The following is a 12,956-nucleotide window of genomic DNA, read 5'->3' as shown; positions in this document are numbered from 1 at the left end:
GACCCAATTATATTATTTAAACATGGAAAAAGTCTGATTTTCATGATATGTCCCCTTTAAAGGCTGCAGATTTACAAACTGTCAGCTGCACTGCACTGGAGATGGTTACCATGGTAACGAATTTAAATACTAACCACTTTACAACGGTTTCTTAATCTAAGCAGGCTAACAAACAATTTGTTCGAAGTAAAAGTCAAATTAGCTTTGCAACATCTGTTGAATATATTTATGCAGAGGGAATTAGTGGAAACGGTATGAAGATGCTAAAAGAACTTAAATAGTTTGAAAGCAGCATACATGCAGCTTTACACTCTCACAGTTGGCAGAGGTTGTTTCATGACCTTGTAATTGTATAATTTAAATGCTTAAAGGTCGGGTTTTTCTGGTGTTTTCAAAGCTTTGATTGTGAATATAACATGTGTTCATGTTTCTTGTGTAAACAATTTACATATCTCTATACCGCTGTTTTCACCGTCCCAAAAACGGCAGCTCAGTTAAGGTGGGGACTGGTGTATTACTGCAGGCGGAGGTTAGTCAAAAACACTCATCTCTGAGGAGTAGAGGGCTGTAGTCCAAACCGGCCGTTCTTTGTAGTCCTTGAAAAGCGAATTCTGTTAAAAAAAAAAGATTGCTTAGCATTGAACTATGAGCGTTATAATTTTGCATGCATTATTTATGCTTTAACAGCAACCTTACACATCAATTTAAGTTAAAAAAAATGGCATCACGAAAAACGTCCGCCCCAAACCAATGCTACAATTAAAGATGCAAAGCCAACACTTGAATAGTATGTGGAAAGCAGATTTGTGCATTTATTTACTATTCATATGCGTCTGCTCAGTTTTGATCTTTTGATCTCTATATCAGATGCCATGCCCCCAGGTATGCCCTGTTTGCAGGTATCTGTAATTTCTTCTCTGCCCTCATTAGGTTCAATGCATAGAGGACCTTCTCACAGCTTTGGCAAGAAGCCCATGGCTGCCCCTAACACTCCAGGTGGCAGCTCCAAAGTAGTGCCCATTGCCAGCCTCAACCCGTACCATTCAAAGTCAGTCTGATATTCTTGCATGTAAACGCCTTTATCTCTCACTTTCTTTTTTGCTTTTATAATTAAAAATATTTTTTTTTCTTCAGGTGGACTATTAGAGCTCGTGTCACCAACAAAAGCAGCATCCGCACATGGAGCAACTCCAGGGGGGATGGCAAGCTCTTCTCTATGGAGCTTGTTGATGAGAGCGTAAGCATTAAATGACAATGAATGGTGAAACAGATTATTATGTTGTTGATGTACAGTATGATCAAATAATTTTTTGTTTTGTTGATTAAAGGGAGAGATAAGAGCAACTGGATTTAATCAGGAAGTGGATAAATTTTACTCCCTCATTGAGCAGGGAAAAGTAAGGCTTTGTTTTCTCTTATATATACACATTACAATTACGGCTCTCTCAATTAATTTTGTAAACTACTGTTTAAGTCTTTCTTTATTGTGATTATAAAGTTTAAGCATTAGGATTATGGGACACAGTTGCCCCACAAATTGCATAATTGCAATCTTTTTAATATACTGGTCATAAGGTGCTGGTCATATAATTAGAATATCATCAAAAAGGCAAGTAATTTAGGCAAAAAGAGCCCCAACTAAGTATTGATTGCTGTGCATGCTCATACTTTTCATGTTCATACTTTTAAGTTGGCCCAGATAAAAATATTTTCTTTTTATTGGTCTTAAGCATAGACTGTAAAAATAGATGGACGACGCCCGTTCGCTCTCTTCCATTGGTGAAAAGTGAAGCCCCCAGTGTCCCGATACGGCGCTGACATCTTGGGTCTTGAGTCTGCGCAGTAGCGATTTTGGGACCAGTCCTGTGCAGTAGTGAGCAGAAAGTAAAGCCGCGAAATCGAGGCCCCACCCTCTCTCTCTCAGAATGTGCATATCACAGCTGTCAATCATGACGTGACACTATCGTTTTTATAGCATTTATAGATTGAGACGTTTTGGCTTCACTTTTCAGAGCTTGTGTGGCACGCTTGGTCTTAAGTAATATTCTAATTTTCTGAGATGCTGAATTTGGACTGAGAAAGAAATACACATTTGAAAATATATCAGTCAGTGTGTAATGAATGAATATAATATACAAGTTTCACTTTTTGAATGGAATTAGTGAAATAAATCACATTTTTGATGATGTTCTAATTATATGACCAGCACCTGTACATTTTAGAAATGATAGTTAATCACTATAACCAGTAATCAACAGCCATGCACATTTTCCTTGCACTTTACTTTCCCTATGTTTTTAGTTAAATAAAGTCATCAGTTGCCTGATTTCTTCCCTGTTGCCATCCTCAGGTCTTCTACATTTCCAAAGGCACCCTGAAGATCGCCAATAAGCAGTTCTCATCATTGAAGAATGACTATGAGATGACCCTCAATGGTGAGACGAGCATCATTCCTTGCGAAGACAGCACTGATGTCCCCATGCTGCAGTGTGATTTCATCTCCATTGCTGACCTGGAGGCCCGGGAGAAAGACAGCATCGTAGGTTAGTGTCTCCACGTTGTTGCCGGCATCAAAAACAGCATTTTAAGTAATTAATTGCAGCGGAGTCCATATCATGACACCGGTCAACAAATGCATAGGGGCTCAGGAGGTCACAGTAATTATAACGTTGATGATAAACATGATATTAATAATGCCTTTGAGTGTAATGGCCTATGGCATAGATTGACTTTGTGTCCCTGTCAGAATCTAGCAGAACCAGGGGAGAAAATTCTGTCACTGGTTGGTTGAAGTCTATAAATATGCCTCTAATTATGTAATGGTAGTCAGTGCACGGTGAGATGTGCAGTTGCATTTCTCATGCAAGATTTGAGTCAGGTGCTGGCAGTGATTTGTGAAACATTCCTAATGATCTCTAAATGATTCATAACAGCGTCTGATAAGAGGATTAAGATGGCAGGGTGCAATGGAATGTTGATGGGTGTTGTGGAATTACATTCTGGATAAGTAGTGTTTTCTAAAGGTAGATGGATTAATCTTTTTTGCAGATTAATCGGCACCGATAGTTAATTGGCAGAACAATCGCTATGAGCAAAAATACATGCTGGTAGTTGTTCCGAGTTGCGTTTGTTGCTTTATATCATTAAATAAAGTAATTAATTTGCTGACTAGATGCTGCATTAGCATAGAAACAACAGCAGGGATCTAAGTTTGTCGTCAAGGCTGTCGGGACGCTAATATTAGTATTGTAAGACCTCAAACAGCTACACAAAATTACACAAAGATAAATCCAAGCCAAATGTTTAATGTCATGATGATTATTATCATCTATTTGCATTAGTTTATATCCAGCTGGTTACTTTTATCCATGAGTTAGCTGGTCAAGCTGCATATTTTAAGTTAATAATGAGAGAAATATGCAGCTGTCAGTTACATTAACAAACCCAACAAATAAATTTTTTATTTCAGTTCTGTTTTATCATCACGGCAATACATCTTTTGTTATTTTGATTAGTGTTTAAGCAAAAGCAAATAAAGTATAAGATAAACATTTATGTCATTTCAGTGTTACCTGTGGGAGTATTTCACAGAATTATTTACTTCCATTCTTATTAATATAAATCTATAAATGAAAATATATAAATTATTTTACTTAGCACATTTTTATGGTTCAGTACTGTTTTTATTACTGTTATAATGAATTTTCACATGATATGTTTTTATCCAGTATCTATTTTAAAAACTATCGGTCTATTATCTGCAAGTACGGACCAACCTAGCTATCGGTATTGGTAAAATTCACTAACGTTGACCTCTATTATTTTCATCCCAATCTCATTTGCTATCGAAAGATTGGGGGAATCGCCTCATTTTAAACCTGTGCACTGTTTGTTTATTCACAGATGTGATTGGGGTGTGTAAATCCGTGGAGGATGTAACGCGAATCACGACCAAGAACAGTCGTGAGGTTTCCAAGAGGAACATCCAGCTGATGGACATGAGTGGAAAAGTCATTCAGTTAACCATGTGGGGAAATGATGTAAGTAACAGACCAGATCAGTTTTTTGTTATTCACAGTGGCCTGTAGTAAAAATGCTTTATATTTTGAATGTTGCCAAAATATTTGCAACAATATTGTTTCTTATTAAATTTAATGAAAAGGAATAAATCTAATTCATGATTAAAGGGATACTCCACTTTTTCTAAAAATATGCTAATGTTCCAGTTCCCCTAGAGTTAAACATTTGATTTTTACTCTTTTGGAATCCGATCAGCCGATCTCTGGGTCTGGCGGTACCACTTTTAGAATAGCTTAGCTTAAGCTTTACACAGTGTCCGAAAATAGTCCTCTGCTATTGAAAGTTACCAAGGGGACTGTTTTTGGCCGCTGCATAATATCATTACGCCTTCTGCAGCGATGGTTCGGCAGCAAAGTCCTTAAAGGAGCATTTCACCCGTGGACAAATTAATCTTTATTAAAAGTGGATCATATTTGTAGTCGAAATGTAACATAAATTTCGAATTTGGTGCCTATTTGACCAAGAAAAGCAGTGTTTGTAGTCTCACCCCCTCTACAAAGATGTAGGACTTCCTCCTTTCAATGATGCAAAATTATGAATTTTACATCATTGAGAGAAGGAAGTGCAACACTTAAATCCATATTTCTCCTCTATCAGGGGAAACAGAGGGAATGATGCATGACCATTCAAAAACATGACTGGGTTTCTAACTATACACAGCTTACAGCAAATGGGTGAAGTGTCCCTTTAAGTATTACACCAGCCATATTGCCTAGAAAATCGCAACTTTTAATTTTCTGTCGGTCTTGGTACACGATGTAACTACAGTAGAGTCTAGTTTTAAATAGTAAAAATCTTGAAACTCTGGTTATTTTTGAGCATGATGCTAATTGTCTAATTAGATTCAATGGATTATGCTAAGCTATGCTAAAAGTGGTACTGTCAGACACGGAGATCGGCTGAATGGATTCCAAAACAGCAAAAATCAAACGTTTAACTTCAGGGGAGCTGGAAGAGGAGCATATTTTCAAAGATGTGGAGTGTCCCTTTAACCTGTTTCACCATTTGGTCACTTGCTTAAATGTTGTACTAATTGTTATTTGTAATGTTTGTAATAAAAAAATGAAATGCTCAAAAGCAAAATGAAATACGTTCTTTACTTCTATGTAGTTTTCTTGAAAAAAATGTTTACGCTTTTTTAGCCAATGTTTTTGCAATACAATACAAGACAAGACTCTACAGCTCTCCAACTGTCAAATTGCGGTCAAAATCATACCGTGTGCACCCGTCTTAAGTCACTTTGGATCAAAGTATATGCCTAGGAGAAAGTATATCCTTAACTCTGTTCTTTCTTCCCTCGCACTTCAGGCAGAGACGTTTGATGGCACTGGGCAGCCCATCCTGGCCATCAAAGGGGCAAGATTGTCTGACTTCGGTGGACGTTCACTCTCCACTCAATTCAGCAGCACAGTTATGATCAACCCTGAGATTCCCGAGGCATACAAACTGCGAGGCTGGTATGAGATATTCTCTTTTCCCTTTCTTTCTCTGTGTCTCTCAAATTGTACAGTACAGACTGTGCTGTGTATCTGGTTGTAGACAAAACAGATACGTTTTGACGCACCCCTGTTTTTATTTCCCCACCTGTGAGAATTGAGACAGATTGCGCGGAGACACTGAAATGCACACTCCAGAACTCGGAGAGGCTGAGCATGTTTATGCCTTTGATACCAAGATTAGCTCTATCTACAGTTCTCTGGTGGGCTTAGCATTCAGGCTGATATAGAAATGTAAATTATGGCAAATCCCCTGCCAAGATATTCCTCTGTTTTCTCTGGTGGCCTCACGTGAGTGCTCTGGGGATGAGACAGAAGGTTGGTGCTGAGGAGCATAGTTTTCCCCGATCTTTTTTTTTATTTGAGTAGATAGCAAATAATAGTCTTTCTGTGACTTTAAGGGTTTTCTGCAGGTGGAATTGAAAAACAGTTATTTCGTTTAATTGGCTTTTTATCCCGAATGCCCCTTTTCAATAGCATTTTAAAGCTTCTGGTTTGCTAATCCAGTCATAGGTAAGTTCAGCCGCTCAGTTTCTGGCCTCGCATTGGTCCTCTTCTCACTTGGAGAGTCAGGGATAATGAGCTTTCAAATCATGGGCCAATGTGCAGGGCATAGCCTCTTGACTTATCTTCTGAAAGTCTAGCAGGCCACTGTGGAATGGATCAAGCCCATCAATTAGCAGAGCTGCAGAAGTGAAGGAGTTTGACCCTGAAACCCAGAGGTGTTGATCAGTTCTGCCACTTGACATACTGTACTGTACTACTACACTTTTATGGGTAATGATTGGATCCAGAATTGTTACTGTACATAGACTTTTTTTACCCTTGTTTATATTTGTGTAGATTTACATTACTTACACCTGTAGTATGTTTCAGTGCAGATTTTGATTGTGTCTTTGGTCAGCATTAAAGGGACATTCCACTTTAAAAAAAAATGCTCATTTTCCAGCTCCCCTAGAGTTAAAACATTTGATTTTTACCATTTTGGAATCCATTCAGCTGATCTCCGGGTCTAGCGCTACCACTTTAAGCATTGTTTAGCACAATCCATTGAATCTGATTAGACCATTAGCATTGCGCCAAAAAATAACCAAAGAATTTAAAACCTATTTAAAACTGGACTCTTCTGTAGTTACATCGTGTACTAAGACCGACAAAAAATTAAAAGTTGTGATTTTCTTGGCAGATATGGCTAGGAACTATACTCTCATTCTGGCATAATAATCAAGGACTTTGCTGCTGTAACATGGCTGCAGGAGGCGCAATGATATTACGCAGCAGCTGAAAATAGTCCCCTTAGTATCTTTTAATTCCTGGTCCTGGGGGGGCCACAGCCCTGCAATGTTTAGCTCCAACCCAAATCAAACACACCTAAACATCATTTGCAAGTAATACTGAAGACTTTGATTATATTTTTCAGCTGTGTTTGATTGCGGTTGGATCTAAGCTCTGCAGGATGGTGGACCTCCAGGACCAGGAATTGCCCACCCCTGGTCTAGTACATGGTTCTAATGAAAATGATTTATCTATATGTGTTACATCATAGAAAAACCTATCTTATCTAGAGCTGCACGATTCTGTATAGATCCCTTCACAGTTCACGTCACAGGCGGTTCCCACTGCGCATGTCGGGGTCAGAAAAGTCAGTACAGCAGATTGAGTTGCGTATTATTTGGTATTGTCAAAAATGCCTACTTGCGTCGTGGGCTTTGAAAATCGCACCAGGTCTGCCGTTACGTTTTTCTGGATTCGTGCAGAATTTCAAAAACAAAAAATGCAACATCTGTGGCTGCAAGCAATTAAACGTGCAGACAATGCAAATATCAAAGAGGCTTGTGTTTGTGGTGCTCACTTTATTTGAGGTAAGTCATCATTTTTCAACCCTGTTAGATTAAATTAGAAAGCCTAAATGGTTTAAACAGTTTGACCCCATGCTGCACGCACACCTGATAGTCATTCAATGTTTACAAACCTGGAAGGGGTCTATAAAATGAGAATCACGATTCTTTTGCTTTAAATTAAGATCACGATTCTCAAGAACTTTGTTAATTTTAAATACGTATAACCTACGCCTTAGTTTAACATTGTTTTTTACAGAATTATGCTTCTGAAAGTTTCAGATAAGTGCAGATAATCTTTAAATTCAGTTAATGTTAATGGTAGAGTGATTATGTATTCATTTTATTTAAAGTAAAAAATTAAAATATACATTTTAAGTAGCCTAAATAAAAAGGCCAATAAAACGTTTTGGTGCATATTGCTGCCACATGGATTGACATTACTTATGGTAATGAGCTATGATGCGGTTCGGCGGAAACGTTAGATGGTCAATCGGAAGGCGGAAACCTCCGCTTGAGAGGATTCTAGAGAATGCATTCAAGCATCATCGTATTTTGACGCTCTCGCTGGCGGTGTGAACGTCCATCAAGTGAATAAATCTACATGAATGCTTAATGCTTACACCCAATAGCCAAATACAGGAAAATGTAATGTAAGCATTCAAGTGCAAAGACAGCAAGTGTGGTTATTTGGACACAGCCAATGTTTCCCCCATGCTAAAAACCCTTTTTGGAAGTGATAAGATCCTCCTTTTGGTACTAAAACAACGTCAAGGTTCTTGTCGGCCGTACCTGCACATTGCTCTGTCTCACTCATTCTCTTTAGTTTCAGTTACTTTCTGTATAATTTTTCGGCGAAAGCATCCACTGTACTAGTAGAGCGAACATGAGCACATCTGGCTTGCGCAATAATAAATGTGACGTCAAGACGAGACTGTGTCTTTCCTCCTTAAAAATATAATTACGTGAATCGTCAAAATGCTGGATTCAAATCGTTTGGGTGGTCGAATCGAGATCACGATCTTTTAACAATCAATCGTGCAGCTCCATTAGATACCACTTTTCACAATTCAGACTATACCTGATGTATAAAATAAAATACCGCCTGGCACCTTTTTTTTTTTTTTTACTGAAAATGTCAGTTTGAGTAAGCAGTTTCATTTTGACAAATCAAGGTATCTGTCTTTGATTTATTAAGCTATGGGGCCTTCAGGGATTTAACCTTGAAGTCTGGTCCTTGTGGAGTTGAACATGTCAAGGCACTCAGATGTTTTTTGCCATTTAATGTCAATCTAATTACTCACATTGATGGAGAATCCTTAGTTCTCACACTCCAGAGCTCAGTATAGGGAGTTGTCGTCACTGTATTGCCCTTATTGTGAAATTCAACACTTCCAGGTAATGTGTGTATTGCTGTCACACACTGATGTTTGTTTAATGAAGTCTGTATAGAAGAATTGCATTTCTTTGCTCGAGGGCATCGATTTAATATCACTGGGTTCAAAGCATCGAATTATGATCAAGTTTGGTACGTTTAATTCAGATGTTTATTTTTTATGATCTTGGCCACTTTTGTGATGATTAACTTTTATTAACTGAGACATACATGGTTCTGTGTGTATCATTGTTTACGGTGTAATTGAGTTTTCTGTAATTTGCAGATGTTTCGGGTCGCATCTTGTCTTGTGAATGAAAATTGCACCTCCTTTGTAGCGATAATACAATTGTCCAGGCCTTATAATTGGATGATATTTGTTTATTTGAGAATATTTGTCGTTTACCATGCCAGTTTAGATTATTAATAGTGATCGTGCCACCTGCTTTTAGTTTTAAAATCTTCTGGTAGCCTTTTCTAATGTTTGTAATACTCGGGTTAATTTATAATAAAATAAAATATAATAAAAATGAATAATTTAAGCACTGTTTACTCATTTTTGTAATATCAATCGACGAAGCTGAAATTTTGTGACAGGGAAGAGCAGTTTTGTTAACATGCCATGTGGGCAGGATTATCGCCCGAAGCAAACCATTTCAAAATAACTGATTATTTATCTTTTTTGCACTATATTCGTCATCTCTGAGGCTATGAACAAATAACATGTCAGTGTTATTATGCAAGTCTTTATTTGTCCAGAAGATGGCATCAGAGATTAGGGCCACCGTCCATCATCAGCTTTCATCGTCAGTGATGCCAGTTGTTTTTTTCTCACCCTGCCACACTCATGCAATCTTGCCCTCATTATCATTTTTCTTCACTGATCCACTCTTACTCGTAGGTTGCCAATTACTCTGACTGGATCTTCTTGGAGGCAATGAAAGCTTTCCTGCCTGCACCCCACCTGTCAGAGCCTTTAAACCAGCATGCTTTATAAAGCTAACACACCCTTAGGAGTCTGTCTGCGCTCGCACTTACAATTTCACTAGATATTGCCATCAAACTCAATTTTAGATGCTGAGTAAGGGTCATAAATTGGTGCGAATTGGATTGAAGGTAATCATCTGGTTTGTGCGCTCGGCCCACTTGACCATAGTTTTTAAGGGCTGCTGCTGTAGCTTTAAGAGAACTTGTGTTGTCTCACTGTTGGTCGTCATCTGCTGTAGCTTTTAAAGGCACAATTTCTCAAAAATGCTTTGGAAAAGAGAGTCGGGCCAGCAACCAAAACACACTTGTAGCCAATCAGCAGTAAGGTGCAGGTCTATCAAAAGAAGGTCTAGATTCTATTGGGGTAGGGACGTGTTTGTTTAGGTGATTTCAAATGTCAACATTGGATTTCAGTGATCATGGACCCTGCCTTTATATGTAATTTGTTATTGTATTAAAATGGTAATGGTAGAATTGGTTCATGCACATCATGTTAAAGTGTAGAGACCTTTCTATATGGACTTGACTTAAGAAGTTAAACATCTTTAAGTGAAGCGGCTTGTAAAAATGTACAAGTATATTTTATCTAAATACCTTTTTACAAAAGGCACTTTGTTTTCAGTGCAAATGTGTTTATTTTTCCTGTCAAAAGTACTTAATGTCCTTTGACGTGATGGTCTGTTCAGTGGCCAATCTAGATTGTTTCCTCTTGCTGTCTGCTCGGCTCAGTTCAGCCACGCTGCGCTGATCTTCAGCCTGTCACTCCACGCCTCTAGAGCACATGCCACTTCCAATTTGCTCCTCTGCTGTTCCTACTGCCTTCCTCAATGGCATCGGCCGTCATCCATACATTGGGTCCAGTCAGCCATATACAGCACACCATCAGGACTTGGCAATGTGTTGCATGTGTGGTTGTGTTTATTATTATGACTCATCTAAAAGATTCACAATTAGATTGTTGTTATTCCTTTGTAATTGTGGTCTTGACTATTAGGGCTGCATGATACATCGCATGCGATAGTCACGCACATCTCGTCAGTAAAGCCGGTTCTTTGATTAGTAGTAAATGCCAATCAGCTGCTTTCAGATGGAGCGGCATTTACTACACAAAAGGTACATTCACGTTATAAGCGACTGTGTCGCAGTGTGTCGCTCGTCTCTTTTAAAAGAGGCATTTTTAAGTCTGGTTGTCATAAACGAATGAGAATCGTCCACTCCAGTAACTGGCGATACACGGATGACGTGACTCCACTGCTTCATTCTCATTTGTAGTCACTCCCAAAAGTCGCTCATAATTTGCATAAAGTTAAACATTTCTCAACTTTGCTCAGTTCGTGCGACTGGACACGCCCGATCCAGTTGCCAATGGTCATTGTCACTCGTGTTGCCTGATGTTGCCAAGCTTCCATTAAATTAAATGAGATTGGGTCGCTCTGCTACTGCTAGTCCCTGCTAGTCTGAATGCAGCTAAAGCCGTAGTTCACTGACAAGCTGGGCCATATTGCAGGGGTTACGTCCGCAATAATTAAAGGTGCAGTGTGTAAATTTTAGCGGCTTCTAGTGGTGAGGTTGCGAATTGCAACCAACGGCTCAGTCCACTGCTCACCTCTTGCTTTTGAAACGCATAGAGAAGCTACGGTACTTTACTGACGAGATGCACATGACAATCTCATGCGATTTATCGTGCAGCCCTCTTAACTATTTCACTATTTTTTTCATGAGAGTCACACTGATAGGACAACAAAGTCAATAGGAGAGCCACTTTTACTGCAAAGTATCAAAAGTTACATTCAATCATAAATGGCATTTCTGCTTATCAATTTGTCATTCCTGAACATACAATATACAATGCAGTAAATACAAAAGGGGGGAAACATTCTTTGAGGATTACCTTAATGCTAAGTATTGTAATAATGTGTGTATGCAGTGGCCACCCACCTTTTTTTTTAAACGTGTGCCAATTTGTTTTTTTTACATTGAAGCGTTTAGGAAATGGTGGAAAAAAATTGCATCACAAGGAGGCTTATCATTTCTGCAACGCATGACTAGCGCTATATTTAGGGAATTATTTTCGGAAGTACATAAGTGCAGTGATATAACAGGAGCACGAAGGGGAAGTACGAGAAAAGGCATTGCTTTTCGGAATTAAACTCATTTTTCAGAAGGAAATAACTGACACCACCAAAGCGATCAGGCTGCACGCTTCTCTATTAAAATTGAGTTTTTCAATTAGTCACACCTCTCAGAACAAACCCTGTACCCTTGTATTTACCAAACCTCGCCATCGTACCCTTTAGCGCCCAGCTCTACGGTTGGTGGATTAGAACGCTGTATCGATTCATCCAACATACTGCTTCAACCTGAGTGGGCTTTGTTTTTTTTCTGTCTCCATCTTCCTCTTCCTCTCAGTGGCAAGCGAAAATGGGTTTCTGATTCACCATTGAAACCCTGACCCTATCTCCCCAACCGCCGCTACGTTGTTGTTTCACTTTGCAAGTAGCTGTGCGCCTTTGCGACCATCGTTTTTAGCTCGAATCTCCCTAGCAGGTGCTGATCATTGCTCGCGTGTTGCATTTCTATTTCCAGATATCAGATTTGACATAGCAGCTACTTATCTGCCTGAACAGATGAGCTGTTGCCATTGTGAAGAAAATAACAGATGCCCGAGATATATATTTTTTTACTGATTTGGCAGATTAAAATGCTAACTGGAATTTGTTTACTTGTAGGTATGATAAGGAGGGACATGCTATGGATGGTCAGTCTATGACTGAGATGAGAGGACCAGGCGGCGGTGGAAACACAAACTGGAAGACCCTGACAGAAGTCAAGAATGAACAGTTGGGTCACGGAGACAAGGTATGAAGCCAAGACGGAAGGTGTTGATAGATTTTGCATGTAAAAAGTTGGGTATTTTTCTCACCTTACACGGATGCAGGATGTGTTTATTTCATATGAACAGATTTATTTACACAATTATGAGTTTCAGAGCCTGCAACACGCCGGACTCTGAAGTATGCAAGAATGGAAATATAAAACTGCTTATTAAAACAATATTTTGCCGTGCAGGCTTTTATGAAGCTACATTAAATAATGATGCAAACCGCTCTTTACTTGAACCTTTTTTTATTAATAGACATTTTAAAGCTTGCCCATAATTTTGTTTCAGAAGATTGCAAA

The 12,956-nt window shown here is 38.8% G+C and overlaps 1 protein-coding gene across 1 annotated transcript in view; it reads left to right on the top strand.

Annotated features, from left to right (window-relative positions):
- rpa1 (replication protein A1) overlaps positions 1–12,956 on the top strand; it is a 28,465-nt gene that overhangs the window by 3,237 nt on the left and 12,272 nt on the right. Inside the window, exons 7-13 of the mRNA XM_055196634.2 lie at positions 931–1,048; positions 1,135–1,237; positions 1,329–1,397; positions 2,351–2,543; positions 3,904–4,040; positions 5,389–5,537; positions 12,506–12,635. Coding sequence (XP_055052609.1) covers positions 931–1,048; positions 1,135–1,237; positions 1,329–1,397; positions 2,351–2,543; positions 3,904–4,040; positions 5,389–5,537; positions 12,506–12,635 — 899 coding nt within the window. The remainder of the gene's footprint in view (positions 1–930; positions 1,049–1,134; positions 1,238–1,328; positions 1,398–2,350; positions 2,544–3,903; positions 4,041–5,388; positions 5,538–12,505; positions 12,636–12,956) is intronic.

This window comes from Misgurnus anguillicaudatus, chromosome 24 (assembly GCF_027580225.2).
Source record: "Misgurnus anguillicaudatus chromosome 24, ASM2758022v2, whole genome shotgun sequence".
Lineage (NCBI taxonomy): Eukaryota > Metazoa > Chordata > Actinopteri > Cypriniformes > Cobitidae > Misgurnus > Misgurnus anguillicaudatus.
Note: the sequence above shows the minus strand (reverse complement) of the source record. Positions and strands in the feature narration are given on the sequence as shown.